At 30.0% G+C, this 18083-nt stretch overlaps 1 protein-coding gene across 1 annotated transcript; it reads right to left on the bottom strand.

Annotated features, from left to right (window-relative positions):
- Nucleotides 1–25: 25 nt before the first annotated feature.
- Nucleotides 26–3299, bottom strand: HELRODRAFT_161115 (hypothetical protein; the record flags this gene model as incomplete). Its single annotated transcript, XM_009021074.1, has 8 exons — nt 26–111; nt 614–785; nt 977–1150; nt 1236–1406; nt 1488–1587; nt 2213–2279; nt 2472–2563; nt 3262–3299. 8 exons carry the CDS (start codon nt 3297–3299, stop codon nt 26–28), a joined length of 900 nt encoding a protein of 299 aa, XP_009019322.1.
- Between the last annotated feature and the right edge of the window lie 14784 nt (nt 3300–18083).

The raw sequence follows: 18083 nt of genomic DNA, 5'->3' as shown, positions 1-18083 counted from the left end.
CTATGATCATTTTATTCTCATTTGTTCAACTGCACAAGTGCATTGTTTCAGACGGCAGATCACGTTCCAATTGAAAGTTCTTTGACACAATCAATATATGAGATGCTCCTTCTTGTGCAGTGCCCGAGGTTCGTTAAAAAATTTTACAAAAATAAATAGTGACACGGAGCAATATTAACTGAGTAAAAATAAAAGTATGAAAATAAAAGATGATTACTTTATCTTTGGCAAAAATGGTTTTATCTAGATTGTATTCCAGGCAACGGTTGATAAGAAGTTCAACAACATTCGCATCACTCATGAAATCGATAAATATGTTGTCATCATTTTCAGTGTTCGGAGTTGATGACGAGGATGGGGAAGAGAGAGATGATGATTGATAGGATAACGAAAACGTTGGCGAAGATGAAAGTGATGGTGATGATATGACGTCCAAAGCATACAAACACAACAGAAACTCATTGTGGTCAGTTGACTTTATGAGCAAATCTAAACAAATTTTAATACCAAACTAAAACAGCTGTACAATTAAATATCGTGTCAAATTTTAAGATTATATTACGCTGTTTATCTAAAATATATAAAAAAACATAAATTGAACGTAAGAACATACCAATTAGAGCCTTGATTATATGAGGAATGCATTCAATATAGCTTTCCATTTGTTGGCATATAAATAAGGTGGGTGTGCTTGCCTGAGCAACGACGCCTGCAATTTCTATTTTTGTTCTGTGGTTAGAGCACGGGTTCATCAGGAGATTGGTCATTATTTCATATCCATTGCTCTGTTTTCAATGAGAACATTTATGCGTTTACTTCTATTTGTATTTATTTATATCTCTTATTTAGTATGAACCTCTAACAAACGCAGTGCCGCTGAAATAAAAAATAAATATTATTATACAAATACGAAAACTAGAAAAATAATTTGAGTAAGTAAGAAAATTCGAAAATTAACGAATGAAATCTGCCTGACCTTTATGAAAGAGTCAACGCCACTGACCAGTGAACAAATTGTGGAGAGGGATCTCAATAATTCGGCTAGGACACTTCTCAGCGGCCCGGAATAATTTTTGTAGATAACACCATGTCTATCAATATCAACTGAACACGTATGACACAGTTCTAACAAGTTCTCCACGGTTTTTTCCTAAAATATCAAAATAATCTCATTATAATTTAGAGTTTGCATAATAATGTTTCGTTTGATCAGCAACAAATCTTCAAATTTTCACCTGAACAATGATTTCTGTAACGTCGTCTGACAACAAACAGATAGATATTAGGTCTGAGAAAAAAGTTTTGGCCTTTTTAATGTAAGTAGCATTCTTTTTCTCTAGTAAATGTTGATTCTTTGTGAATGTAGAGAGTTTTCTCAAAAATTCAAAACCTCCATTTAAAAATGTCTGGGTAGTTGAAATAAAAAAATTACACCATTAAAACGGTAAGAATTTCGCTAGCGTCGAATGTGCTAGCGATACTGATACCTGGAGAAGGATTTGCATGATATTTCCGTGCAAGGTCCCTAATGTAGTTTCTAACTTAACCAGTTCAATTAAGATCTTCTGTTTTTTCGTGTATTTATCTCTGTGACGAAAACGAAGAATACCATTGAAGAAAATATTAAAACAATGTGACTATAGTATAGTCACCATACCATGTAATTATAAATGAGAATATTAAACAACGTGATAACGTGATTAGAAATATTATTTAAATATTGTGACAAACACAGAAATATATGTTCTAATTGTGAAATACTTGTTAGAGTTCATGATTAGGTTCAATTTAAGTACACTTTCTTCAACGCTGTCGACCTTCTTTCAATTAAATCAATTAAATTACATTTTTATTCAAGATGTTTTTGTGAAAGTGTGAACTAAAAAAAATCGACCTCCAAGATAAATTGTCGTGACTGAGTGAGTTGAACATGTTGCCTGCTTATTTCAATTATGTTGTTCATTTCGTGGAGGATTTTGAACAGCATGTTGAATATTTCATCATCTGCCTCTTCTGATTCAATGCTACATTGAACCATTGAATATTTAAACCCATGAATAATATAAGGCCATTATTTAAATAGATAACTCTTTTTTAGTAAAGTGACACAAACATTCAAATGAATCGTTAACATTTCACATGCATAATGACTAAATCGTTGATGATGATGAAAGTTGCATGTGGTTTGTATTAATCAAAAGTTCTGATCCACCTTATAAGAGCTGTCCTCAACTTCTCCATCAAGCTGCATGAATCAGTTTGGAACTTCATTATGTGAGCTAAAGCAAAGTTTTGCATTACAAAAATAATCCATTGGAAAAAAATTAATATTTATAATAAACTCCAAAAAAAGTTGCAAAGTTGAATTAATAAAGTAATTGAAAAAAGTTATTTGGAACCTTTAATGTCAGAGTAATTGAAATGAACAGACAAATTTGGCTTGGATAATTTTTTCTTCTTCAAAGATTTACCTTGCAACACACACATGCATTCTACATCAACAGACTGTCTGATGTCGAGCAACCATTGCTTGCTTGGTTCAGAAATATTCTCTTTCAAAAAACTTCAATTTTAAAATAAGAATAATGGCTTTAGTTAAAATAGTGTGCTTTAAATTTTTTTGTTTTTAAACACTTTTCCAAAATTATATGCTTATTAATTTTTGTAACGTTTTTCAATATTTCCAGTGAATCAAATAACTTCAAGATTGTGCTATTGTGGAAATGTGATTATTAAATAAACTGTTACAGATGTTTCACAAAATGTTGTAGATGACTGTATGTATGAATAAGATGCAAGATGAAATTATGCTGAAAAAGTTGGAAATGATAAATAAACAAAGAAATCAGTTAATCTGGTTGTAATAAAGATATTTATTGAATGCCTATCAAACTTGAACATAAAAATATTTTTGGTTAAATAGCAAGGTTAGAGAAACAGATGTAAAAACAAATGAAAAAATTAGTATTAAAAGATGAAGTGTTTATCAAAAGTTGATGGGTTGGCTTTGATTGGTGTATTCTGTATTGAAATAAAAAAATGATACGATAGATTAATCATATGATAAAAAATGTCATGATAGTGACAACACGAATTAGTGACAAAACAATTCATTTGTTACACAAATGGAATTTTGGAAAATATATAGAAAAATTTATTTTGATTCTAGCAACAGATCATTGATCAAGGTATGAGAAGACGACATTATTATGAAATATAATATTATAATGGCTTATTTATATTGTTACGATATAAAATTACCTTGCGATCAAACCATTCACATGCTGTTCTACAGACATCTTTTCGTTTGATCAAACCAACAACAACCTTACATTACATATAAAATGAACATCATCAATTCTTCATCATCACCAACAAAGATGAACAGGTGTGCTTTAACAAATAATTACGCTAGATCGCACGTGATTGAATTGTGTGTACACCTGTATGGAAAGCCAGTTTTAACAACTGCGTTTTCATAGTTTTATTCATGGATATAATATTATAATATATATATATATATATATATATATATATATATATATATATATATATAATAAATATATCCATGGTTTTAATCGTTCGTGTGTAAATCTCAAATATGGTGTAAATCTACTTAAACCATATACTTATATAATTTATAATATACTTATATTTTGTATATATGTTTTTGGGCATAGTTCTGGGTTTTGGTTTTAGGATATGTTAGGATAAGCTTCGATTGAATTTGAAAGGTATTATCAAGTATTTCAGCTTAGTACAGTTCTACAATCTAGCTTTCCGATGACAACCAGTAAATATCATTTTTTATTGTGAAACGATTCTGTGCTGGATGTTGTAGTTATTCAGAATTGGTCTGCATTGTCATTCTTGGCGGTGCAGGATCCAATAACTTTGGTTACACTTTCACCAACGTCTCTCGAGACGTAGGGTGCCGACGATTGTGTCGATTTAGCCATGGCAATCAATTTATTATCAGTGTTCAGAACTATGAATGGATGCTTCATGACAGTCGATGTCTAACTTTTACACGTTAAATTACTCATAGGAGTTGAAATGAAGCTTTTTTTTACCAGAACGTTTACCTGGAAGCGTTAGCGACATTATATTTTAGAATAGATTGTTTCCAGTACAGTTTATAATAAAAATAATACAATAAAAGACAATGCTAGTATTAAATACTATGCACCACACAAAACAAAACTATTTACCAGAGCCCTTGCAGACCATTTTAAAACAAACGTTTGTTATCGCCATCGCCAACAATATACTGCTGATCGACAAATCTCTGTCGAAGACGTTTGAGGTTATCTTCTACACAGTGGCGAATCTAGACCGCATTGACTAAAAAGCCAAAATTGGAAAAATGTTGAAATGTTGAATTATTTTTGAAATTTGAGGGGGGGGGGGCCGAGAAATTCACCGAATGTTCGCTAGTATGGCAAAAATTAGGCTGTGTGTTTGACCGTTTCCTTTTTATTAATTATATGCCAATTAAACGAACATAAGACGGTCGGTGACAAGGGCTAATAATAACAATAATAATAATAATGGGAACATTCTTTTATTTACCGAAAAACTAAATCCAAATGGAATCCATCGAAAATTATTAATTATATATTAGAGTGTAAATAAATAAAATATAAAATATAATGTACGATCCTCTCATGCTCTTTGATCAACAAGTGCTTGAGAGTAAAAAATATATTTAAAATCGGTTAAGTAGTGTTTCTGTCACAATATATGCTATATGACGAGCTAATTACCGCGTTAATCAATTTTTCATTAAAAGATTTCGGCCATAAAATTTTAAACAAAGTTAGATTAAAATTGTTATAAAAACCCACAGCTGATATTTTAAATGAGTGCGAACAGTTATTGTAGACTGAATTTAAGTTCAATTTCAAGTTTTTATATTTCTGGCGTTTGTATTCACGTGAGGAAATAATTAGTAATAATAATAATAATAATAATAATAATTAGTAATAATAATAATAATAATAATAATTAGTAATAATAATATTTAGTAATAAAAGTAATAATAATAATAATTTGTATTTTCTATATTATTATTTTTGTTGTTGTAATTGATTGCTTTAAATGTCGAAAGAAATAAAAATTAATATAGTTACACAGAGAAGCAATATATTTCTTTTAAATAGAATAATTAATAAAATTTATTTGTTTTTTGTGTTTGATTGGGTTGAAAATTTATTTTTTGTCAATATTTAGGCATTTAAAAAAAATATATTTAGGAATGTACGTTTATTTAATAGATTATAAACAATATAAAAACTTTTATATATATAAAGAAGATGTTTAATTATCAGAAAAATTACGACTATTTAAAAGATTTGAAATGATTAAATTAGAGTTAATTTTCTGTTTGTTCCTATTTTCGCGGACCAAAGTCGTGCCAAAAGTGATTTCAGATGATGTTTGCTGGAAAACGTTATAAAACAAGACTTTTAACCAACTATACGATGTAAAGGTCTTTAAAATGAGATTCTTTGAGAACGTTCGAGAATGGCAAATGCGTTTATTTAGGTCCTGATTGCGAACACTTTGTAATAACGGAGTACCAAGGAATTGCGACCAAAATCTTGTTTTGTAGGATTTGGCTTTTTCCGAGGTTTATCATAGAATAACATGCAAAGGGTTTGTGTTTCGTTTGTTTTCTTTTATTAAAACATTTTAGATAGAGAATAAATGGTTTTTCAACATAATCTCAATTAAGAATGGTGAGTACCCAATAATACCTTATTAATTTGGTAATTAACATTCAGCTTTTGATTTTGCCAAAAATTATTGGATTCGCAAGGGAAAAAGTCAAAAATGAAAAGAAAAGGGGAATTGACCGATAGAGGATCAGGAGCAAAAAATGCAAGCAAGTCACATGTGGAAAAAATAAAATGCGTCTGTGAAACCGTTAGACGTAAAAAGAAAACTTTTCAAAACGTTGAAGATAATATTGAAACTGCAGACAAGAAAGACATAGCTATTGAAAGGAAAAATTGATTTAATAGCGCTTGTAAAACTGCTTTGAACATTACGTAAATTAAAATAGTATTTATTTGCTTTGTAAAACCCTTTCTTCAAAATGTTAATTTGAAAATAAAATCTTAAAATAAATTTGCTTATTATTTGAAATTGCAATTTTACTTGTCCTTAGTCCTACAGAAAACTCAATCATAAACAACAGCAAAGCCATGGCTTATAATTGGATTCTTGAATCAATGGTGATGAAAATAATTCTGAATCAACATTAGCAAATTTAGTTTATCTAGACAAATGAAAGACAGCATCTTATAACAAATCGTAAAACTGAATTTCGATTTAAGAATATAATGTGGTGAACAATATATATCATATACATCAATAAATAAAACATTGTGCTTACACAAAGAAAACAAGAATTTTGTAGTACGTACAATTTCCTTCATCGAATGACTGCATTGAAAATGTCGGTTTGTAGGGTCGTCAGATCCTCCATTCGTCAGCCGTACACACGCAATTAAAAAATTGAATAAAAATGTAAAAAGCAACGACGCCCCTGGGTGGATTCGAACCACCAACCTTTCGGTTAACAGCCGAACGCGCTAACCGGTTGCGCCACAAGGGCTAGTTATGACTTGCTAATTTATTTGCGGTTTTAAAAAACAAGTTAAAAATTGAAAAATGACGAATTATGTAGTGATGCGCTTTGCAACGTTGTAATTTCAAAACAAAACTCGATAAGCTTGATTTATTAACAGTTGCAAATAGCGGTTTGATTGAAAATAACAATTTTTGATGTCTCGATTTAAAAAAAGTGATAAGAAAATGATATTGCCGAAGTAAACTGTATTGTTTAATTAATTTAAAATGCATTTTAATAACAGACAATACTAAATTTTGTTAACGATATAACAAAAATCGTTATTTCATTTACAGCGCGTCTATCCCTGCGAAATATATGCAGTCGCTAGAGTTAAAAATAAAATTTATAAATCGATAGGGAAATGATTATTTTAATTTAGCTTGGTTGGTAACTCAGATATAATGAAAAAATACAAATTTATTATTTTACGTCATGTCAGTAACAAAAATTAATTAAATTATTAAAAGTAAATGTACCTGTGTAACTATGAAAGCTAATACAAAACATTGGACGTCAAAATGTCATTATATAAAAAACCACAAGTCTGTCCGGAATTATCTTCAGTTGATGTTTACTCTTTTGGACTGGTTTGGACTGGATATCAAAAGAAGGATAGCTATGGCGAAAGATGCATATTCTAGAATGAAAAACATCCTCACCAACAGTAAAATCAGTATATCAACAAAATTAAAACTGTTAGGGTGTTACATTTTTCCTGTGCTAACTTACGGCTCTGAGTCCTGGACAATTTCTAAAGAAAAAGGAAAAAAAGTGCTACAGATCGGGTTTTGTGGAGGTCGATGGTCGCCAATGTCATGAAAGGATAAGGCACGAGAAAGAAGAAGACAGGTTTGAATTCAATGATAAACATCATGTCATGTTATGTTCTGTTTAGTAAGATGCATGTTTTGCTTGGAAGGTGACCGTTCTCACTCTAAGCTTATCTGTGTAAGGTGTAAACTGTAACTATGTCTAGATCTGAATTTGCTAATTAAAATTAAATTTTGACATTTAGTTGTTAATCAAACAAAGAAAATTAATATAAAATGTCTAAATATTTAAAAATGATAACATTAATAGTTAAATTTTTTATCTCTTTTTTGAAATCATGTTATAAATTATAACCATCTCAAATTGAAATGTAGAAATGAAAGTGCAACTTTACATAGGTATAAGATCGGGGTTTTTAAAAAATCTTTTTATGGCAAGAAATATAAATGTTTTTTTAAAAATTCAATTGCATAAGTTTTCATATATGTATATTCTTTTAAACCGTCTTTTAAATTAAAAATAAGGAGCAAATGCAAATGCATATGTAAGATTAATATGAGATGCCACAGATCTGATTTGAAATAAATTCAATATCGCTATGTTTCAGCGGCAGTACAGTTAAATATATTGTCCATAATGTTTCTGCCATTATGATTTAATTCAATGAAAAGGTTACACAATTCACGTTATAAATTCCACGCTATATGGTCTGCAAATCGTTAGAATATATAAATAGGAATAATTTTATGTCAATCTAAATTGAGATTGTGACATTCGCCAGAATGTTTAATAAGTTCTTCAGATCAGTTAGCATAGTTTTTTTCTTTCATACTGAACTGCAGAGAAGATCATCCTGGTCACTAGCATATGAAACCACTTACAGGAAGTCACGCTCGTCGTCAGGAGCAACCTTTTGCGGAAAAGTTGATGATGACGTTGACGACACATTCCAAGAAGCTTCTCTTCTGAGTTGCGTCACAAAAATGACGTCAAGCAGGAACTGTGTATCAATTGGTTATTGGTATGCAAACATTGGAAGACATGGAAATTGCACATGTTACAAGATTTATCCTGAACTGGTTGAAAGCTCTCAGTGTGTTCATGTGGTTTTAAAAAGTCAGTGTAAGATATTTTCAACACTTGTTCAGAAACCTTTTGTCTTAGTATTTAATTTAATTATTTTCCACTTTACATATATTTTTTGTTTATATTTTTGCATAAACACATTTTTTATACTTATGATTTTTACTCTCACTTTATTTATTTAATTGATAGAAAATTTGAGTTGAGATACACTCAATTTATTAAACTTTTTTGTTAACATGGCACATTTTTGTTACATGACAAACTTCGTAAAAATGTTAACTGGATGATTTTTCGAAAGGAGCTCGTTTGCTGGTCGTCCTGTCCGACAAAGAGGCCTCAGTGTACGTTGATGGAGAAGAAATATTCGCAACACCAAGTTTTGACCCATTGCTGAATCAATATAATTTTTCCTTTTCTTTGAGAGCCGGTGCAAAAGTTCTGGCTGTTGAAATTGATATGAGTACAACAACTTCAGGTTTGTTTTTAAACTTCAGCTTAAATAAACTTTGTTTCACTTTATTAGAATGTTTTTTTAGATATGCAACTTTTTAAGACGTTTCGTTTTAGATCAGCTTGTAAATTTATTACGTTCAAATGTTAAATTATTTACAACATTATTAAAATCAGAGGATAAAAATCCATTCTGATTAAAAGCGGTGTTTTGCACCGCAGTTTCAACATTCTCCATATACAACTACTGAACAGGGATTTTTGTGTTCAGTGATGACGAGGTGGTCGTTAGTAACGGAAGAACCTGGAAGTGCATCTCCCAAACTCCACCGGATGCATCCTGGCCACTGGAAACATATGACGTCAGCAGCTGGGCACCTGCCAACGAACTGCAAACGAATAATGCTGCAGCTGCTTCAACAAAGTATTTACAGAATATATAAAAAATTTGTTTAGTTACAATTTAAAAAAAAATGAAAATAAACGTAAATTAATAAATAACTTTTTAAACAAATTGTTTTAAATATTTAAATTTATTTTGAGAAGGCAACGAATTAAGTTAAAAATTATATACCAAATGTTCTATAGAATTTTTTCTTTGTGCTATGAATTCGCTTGTTTTACACACACGCACGCACGCACACGCACGTCATATACTTTCAATAATTACAAACCTGTGTTAAACAACATAGGGCAAAGTGGATCTTTGATGTGAACCGTGGCATGTACCTATTCTGCAAAATGTACTTGTGTAAGTATCGATAGGAATTTCACTCTATTTGCTTTCATTTTTTTTATAATTTTTGGATAATAATTCAACACCATCATTAAACATCTTTAGAGGTATTTGCACAAAAAGTGCAACTTATGGTCGGGCACATGGTAAGCCTATATTAGTTGCTCGGTTGAGAATCGCTCAAACCCAAAATAGATAAGGAATCATATGAATGAGTGCACTCATATTCAAAAAAATTATTTGCAAATATTCTTCCAATTTCATAAATTAGTACAAGCTCAAAATCAACGGCATTATATGTTAGAGGTGTTGACCGTTTTTGAGCTTGTTTAGAGAAAACATTCAATCCATGTCAGCATAACTCGAAATATGGCACTTCTCCAATCGGCAGATTTGGGGGACGAAGGGCCAACTTTATTAAAAGTCAACAACCATTTTGTTGCAATTTTTTGAAAATTTATCTAACTTATATTATTGTTCAATTATTGTTCAATTACTTTTTATAAATTGAACACAGTTTTTATGCAAGAAAACAAAGTTTTAAATAGGAAAATCAAAATTGACAGAAAATCAGGAAATTGTGCGATAAACGAAAAAAATGTCGCCAGCTACATTTGCCACACAAATGTCTAGTTTTAACTCCCTACAAATTTTGGCCTCCCCGTTTTCCTAATTTGAACCTACTTCACTTATAAATTGAAGTTTATGGAATTGAACTGAAGAAGTTTAAAGTAACAAAAGTTTGTTCAAATCCAACAGTTTCCATTCTAAATAAAATGTTATCCCTTGTTCTTAGCGGTTTTGAGCAAACGGACAATAGATGACAACTTGTTTTGTTTGATGCGAAAAAATTATTCAGGCAGTTATGTTTTTGAAAAAATTGTTTCGATTTTTTGATGCTGACAGAAAGCGAAGACAGAACATATTGTTGAAATAAAAATAAGCAAGGCTGAATTAGCAAAATTTTGATAAGCGAGATTTAACAACGCTCGGTATGCACCGTCAAAACAATACATGGCTAAATTTAAAGTTTTAAAAAATTTATTTAAATTATTTGCTCAACGATTCAATCTTTTATACATGATTTTTTTAGATTTCTAATTCGGAAAAGTTTCAACCAGCACAGATGGAAATATATTCCCAGGCCAGCAATACTTTGGCAACGTCTACATTCTTATTTTATAAATTTCTTGTCAACAATTTATATTCAACTTTACCATTTTAACAACTAATAGTATGAAATGCATAAATATACTTCAACAATACTATCATTTCAATATTTTCCAGTTTAAACATTTTATACTTTGCAGCCCTTGTATTTAATCATCAGTGGTAACGTAGCAGAAAATTTGCTGGAAAAGTCTAATAGCTTTTGTTGGCTCTTATAAATATACTTCAACAATACTATCATTTCAATATTTTCCAGTTTAAACATTTTATACTTTGCAGCCCTTGTATTTAATCATCAGTGGTAACGTAGCAGAAAATTTGCTGGGAAAAGTCTAAGAGCTTTTGTTGGCTCATATAAATATACTTCAACAATACTATCATTTCAATATTTTCCAGTTTAAACATTTTATACTTTGCAGCCCTTGTATTTAATCATCAGTGGTAACGTAGCAGAAAATTTGCTGGAAGAAGTCTAAGAGCTTTTGTTGGCTCATTTCAAATTTGTATACTTACTTTTTACAACAAAAATCACTTTATGAATTTGTAAATATATCAAATTTTTTATATTATAAGGAGATTGATTTACTAAAAAATAAATCGATTGTACGTGAATTATTTAATAGCAATATATTTTCTGCTGGTTGCCTCCCTTCCTTGTTTCACCTCTGATCGTTTTGACCTACTTTCCTCATCTTCACCGTTAGCTCTACTCATTTCTAAAATCCATAATTATAAATCGCTGTTTTTATATGCAGATTCAGGTAGGGTGACTATTCAACAGCATTCCATTCTAAATATATCACCATCGAACAATGGCTTATGAATTTTGATGAACGCAGGCTTTTTATCAAACTTTCAACTGAATCAATGCTCTATTATGTGTTTTCATACATACAATTTATCAAATATCTATTATGAAAAAGAATTTAATTCTATGAAAATTATGATTTATTATCTTTAAGTAAATTTTTATGCTATATACCAAATTTGATAAATGTCTATGCGATGTGTATGTATTATATATATATATATATATATATATATATATATATATATATATACATAATAAATATATACATATATAATTTACTGAATGTGTAGTGTATGTATAGAGGTTGATCAGTATCTATTTTAATTCAATTCGCAAATCATGCTGCATTGTTTAAAAAATTGATTGAAAATATACACTGCCCAAGAAACATAATTAAATAATTTAAAAAAATTTAAATTAGGCTTTATCTGCATGATGAATTTGAATAACAACAGTGTCATTAAATTTTCTTGATGAACTTGGATAACTCTATTTTCAACAAATTGAACAATTTCCAGAAAATTCTAGTAAGAAAAATTTAAAAGACAAACTTTAAATTGGTTAATGCCAACAATTTGGTAGAATTCATACAGTACTGTATAAAATATGGTCTTCTTCCAAAATATATATGTTCCAATTATATATATATATATATATATATATATATATGTTCAAATTTGTCAATAATCTGCTACCATCTAATTTCTCAAATATTTTTTCACTCAAACCTTCACATATTTTAAAATCTACTCGTCACTTCATTCCATATATAATACCATTCAGTAGACTAAAAATTTTAAATGATAGCATATTTATTCTTGCACCCAAAATTTGGTTTACAATTTTGCCTCTATCTGTTACAATTATTTCAAAACCTCGTCTTTTTAAACAACATTATAAAACTTATTTATTGTCTGATAAACGGCGATTTTTGCAACTATAGTTGTTTTAACCTTATCCAAATCTTATTTGAATAATTTTTGTATATGAGTAATATCAATGATCTGAATAAAACTGTTTTTGTATGTATGTATGTATGTATGTATGTATGTATGTATGTATGTATGTATGTATGTATGTATGTATGTATGTATGTATGTATGAATGTATGGATGTATGCATTTATGTATGTATGTATGTGCGTATGTAGGTATGTATATATGTATGTACTCTTACTTTTGAACTATATTTGGTTTCATATCATTTAATTTATTGAAATGTTATAGAATCCTAAATTCAAAACTTTAATTTTATGTACTCATTTTGAACTATATCTCTGTTTCATAAGATTAATAGAATCTGCAGTTCAATAACTTTTGATTTATTTCGATCTAGTTTAATCCTTGATTTTTGTCGAACTATTTTAATTTTTGATTTTTGTTGATCAATGTTGATTTTATTTGGATAGGGTGACTTTCTTACAAGCATTTGGTTGCTTTTTTAGTTTACCCCTCTTTTGAGAAAATAAACGAATTGAATTGAAATTGAATTGAATATATATATATATATATATCTTATAGTTGATTCTTTTTTTCACTGTTAGTCAATGTAAGTTTCTTAAAATGGGTGTCACATGGTCATACTTTCTACGTCCAACAGTTATTTTTGCAGCTCTATTCTGTATCGATTGAAGAAAAGCAATAGATCTCTCTGATAATCCATGGAACAAGCTATTACAGTAGTCTAACCGTGAATGAACAAACGCATGAATTAGTATCTGTACGGTTGTTTGATGTAAAGATTTTCGAACGCGGTATAACTAACAAAGCTGATAAGAACATGATTTAGATATGGTTTTTATATGATCCTTGAAAGAGTCAAAAATACATCCTAGGTTTGTTGCATTTTCACAGAATTGTATTTCATTATTATCAATTTTGACTGAATTAATATTAATTTTAGAAAGCTGTTGCCATGTACCGAGAGGTAAAAATTGACTTTTCTCTTGATTCAATTTGAGACAATTTCTCGACATCCATGTATCTATTTTAGTCAAGCATTCAATGAGATTTACAACAGTTCTGGTTCACTGCTAGCTATTATTTGGATGTCATTAGCGTACGCATGATATGAAAATCCAAAGGATTCTATTAATTCATATACTTCAGCAGTGTACAGTACAAACAGAATAGGTCCCAGGACCGAGCCTTGTGGTACACCAGATGACATTGCTTCAATACCAGATAATTTGTTTTCGAAAAAACTGCTGAGTTCTGCCAAACAAGTACGAATTGAACAAAGTAGCTACAACTCCAGTAATAGTATGAAATGTATAAGCACATGAGTCGGAAAAGCATCTAACATACAGGTTTTGACCGGTAGACCAAGCACAATTTTTTTTATGTCAACGACAGCAAAATTTGTGAGTAGACAATTTTCGATAAGCCTACATCTGTCAAAAGTAGGTTTTTCATTAATACTAATGGTGTGCTTGGTCCGATCGGTCTTATATATATTTATATATATATATATATATATATATATATATATACTGCGAGTTTAAATATAATGCGTTGACGTACTGGTAACCAATGTGGTTGAATGAGTGAATCTGTGCTGCAAGATAAATTACTGATATTTAAATCAACTTTTGCAACTCAATTTTGAGCTCTATGACGAATAGTTCACGTGTAATAGTTACAAGATTTGATTAAAGCTAAGACATGAGAATTAAAAGATAGAGAAGAATCGAAAGTTAAGCTTAAAAATTTTAGTTCAGATGTTGGGGAGAGAGAGAAGAATCCCAATAAAACGTATAATGGGAGAGGGGCATTTGATAAGCTGTTGCGGAGTGCCAAGAAACATTACTTCAGATTTGTGGGGATTTAGCTGAAGAAAGTTTGATAAATGCCAATCATTTAGGGCCATAGTATATGCATTTAAGCTGTCAAGTTGAGATAAATGATTAGAGGTGGGAATTTTAGCTATTATATATGTGTCGTCAGCGTATTGATGAAAGAGTAAGCCAAAAGTTTTAATGATATTAGAAATATGAGAGGTATAAGTAGTGAAAAGAATGGGACCAAGAACAGACCCTTGGAAAACTCCAGTAGATTAAGTGAAACTAGAAGAAGAGTGGGAGCCAAGTTTAATATATTGAGAAGGATTAGAAAGATAAGATTGAAACCAGGATAAGGCAGATCCCGTGATGCCGTATTCTGCCTCAAGTCTGTCAATAAGCATCTGATGATTAATGATATCAAAAGCTGCTGAAAGATCCAGGCTGACCACGACAACACAATTTTGGTTTCCACATATGTTAGCAAGTTGGTCATGAACATGAAAAATCGGTGTTTCTGTAGATATATATATATATATATATATATATATATATATATATATATATTAATTTTCTTTTAAAAATATATATATATATATTGTCATATATATATATATATATATATATATATATATATATATATATATATATATATATATATATGACGAAATCTTACTATCCGAAAAAATCAGATTGTCTTTGTATAAGTCTTGAAGTTTTTTTAATTTTCTTTGTTGTGTGGCGGAATTGTGTGTACGAGTTATATTTATGCTAAATGTTAACTTTGATGTTGATGTTGGAGATATTAGTGTCGTTTTCTAGAGCAGAAATCACGTTATTATATTGTTGAGTAACAATGGATTCTTTTTCGCTAGCTTGGTCAAGCTGTGGCGAAGAAGGTATACGTGTCGTGATTGACCTCGAGGCAGGTGTTGTACATATTTTGGAACAAGGTTTTCGTTAATACATATTTTGTCAATCAACGCTAAACGGGCAAAATTTTCAACTATATACTTGTGTGAGTGTGTGTGTGTATGTGTGTGTGTTTTCGGATCAAACGATTTCAACATGCTGAACCGATACATTTCAAATAAGGAATCTATTTTGTTAGACTTTGAATATTCATAAAACACTTCATTTCTAGTTAAATTTAAAGGTTAAAAAAGAGACTGTCTATGCAAATGCCAATAAACCTCAGACGTGTCACTTTGCTGTGTGTAATTATTGTTAAAACTAAATTATATGTCAAAAATGGAAAGTGGAGTTAAACTGCGGAATAAAAAATGTTTAAATTATGTTAATCATATATTTTATACTATTTTATACTATTTTATTTAATTAAATGTTTCACAATTCAAATGATTTCATTAATATATTTTACATTTTGAAAAATGTTAATTGAACATTTTATAAAATCTTTAAACGTGCCATCATTACAAGTATCTTTTGTGCTAAAACGCCGTTAAACTGCAAAGAAACGAAACAATCATTACAAGTTTTTCTAGAATCAACGATAAAATGTTTGGTGTAAGTCGAAGGTTAAATGCGTGTCCAAATGTTATTTTGAAATATTTTCTGTAACTGATTTTTTTTTTTACATTTTCATCAACAATACATTTTTGGCCACACTCCACCATAGACTTTGAAAATTTTGGTAGTTTCTTGGCTCCCATCAAAATTGTTTAGATCCGCCACTGATTATCAAAAACTTTACAAAATTATTCCAAATAGTTTAAAAAATGTAACGTAATGGTCATGTTCATATTTCTTGGTAATCAAAACTGATCAGAAGTGGATATTTTTCCAACGTGTAAACTAAACCAAGAACATGCTTGCAAAATGGACCTGTTTACTAAATAAAGAAGAGAATAAAATGGGTTTAAATGATCTACATAATGCTTTTTTGTTTCCCGAATTTAGCTAATGCAGAACTTCGCATCAGAAACACTTTATTCAATACCAAAATAGTTGAATCTTTGATCAATAAAATACCAGAACTGGTGACTTTTTTTTATTCATTTTCACTGTATCTTTCTGTTACGCAAATTATTAATTAATAACCGTTTGCCTGTACATGATGAATATTACAAAATTTGAATATTGACAAATTTTATACGTAAATACTGTACACACGTAAATACTGTACACACGTAAATACTGTACACACACACACACACACACACACACACACACACACACACACACACACACACACACACACACACACACACACACACACACACACACACACACACACACACACACACACACACACACACGCGCGCGCGCGCGCGCGCGCGCGCGCGTAAAGCAATCATTCTGTTATTATGTAAGCTCACGTGCTTTTTATTCAGTTGGATTGCCCTTTCTTTCGTATTCCCTCCATGGATTATTATACCACTTGTTATCGGAAACAACAGCGGATTTGTCGTCACAAATACGTTAAGATAAGATTAATATTTTATACAAGAAATTTCACACACACACAAACACATACACACACACACAAACACACACACACATATATATATAATGTATATGTACGACAGCGCATAAAACAAACTGGTAGGTGTGAAGATGTTCTAATTTGTTTTTGATGATGTCAATATTCCTAGATTTTATAAAAACTGGAAATCTTTTTTTTGAAAACTTGGAACTGCCCCGAGAAATAAAAAAAGAGAAACTTAGCATGTTTCAACATACATTTTTCAAGTTTTCGAACAAATTTTTTTGTTAATTATATCCAGACCAGATACTTAATGGGATAACTAATGTTTGGAAATACGATAGTAAGCAGCTTAAAAAATAAATTCGAAATCTCCTAAATTTTATTTATTTGAAAATAATAACAATTATAATTTTAACGTAACTGTTATAGAAACGTATCATGAATGTATTTAAAAAACCAAACCAAAAAAAGTTGCACGCGTGGGTTTCCACCAGCAGTTGGATGACCATTTGAAGAGTTTTGTTGGTTTAATCTTCTAATTTATATTCAGGAATTTCTTTTTTTGTTTCAACGAAAAGTTATTTGCGCGTGTTTACTCGTTTGAATTGGCTTGAATGTGTACGTGAGTGCTTTAATTTATGTGTGTGTGTGTATGTGTGTGTGTTTGAATATTAGTCTGTTTTTGCGTGTGTGTATGTGTGTGCGTAAGTATTATTTTACGTGCACCTAACATTTACGCGATTTGTACACCCACACACAGATGGAGTCTTAATGTGTGTGTAACTTAAAGCCATATGTCACGTGAATTTCTGACTGATATAATAAGATGTTCAAAAGATTCTTGGATGGAATGATGCAAACTGCCATACCTCATATTGGAAATTTCATCATTGCGGGGTAAAATAATTTTTTAATTGTATCATAAACAAGCACTAATATTTTATTTCCTAGTTATTAGTGTTTCTTTGTTATGAAACGTGAAAATGAGTTTAACAGAAAGATCTGGAGCCACTAAATAATTTGAAGTCACTCGCATCAATTTGTTTCATCCACTGACTGAACTTTTATATTTATTTATATATATATATATATATTTGTTTTAAAATGCCAATTTTAAATTATTAAATTTTAACATTTTGTTTTGGTCTTAATCAGTTAATTTGTTCTATTTACGACAATATGGCTTTGAGT

Source organism: Helobdella robusta, assembly GCF_000326865.2.
Source record: "Helobdella robusta unplaced genomic scaffold HELROscaffold_3, whole genome shotgun sequence".
In the NCBI taxonomy this organism is placed as follows: domain Eukaryota; kingdom Metazoa; phylum Annelida; class Clitellata; order Rhynchobdellida; family Glossiphoniidae; genus Helobdella; species Helobdella robusta.
Note: the sequence above shows the minus strand (reverse complement) of the source record. Positions and strands in the feature narration are given on the sequence as shown.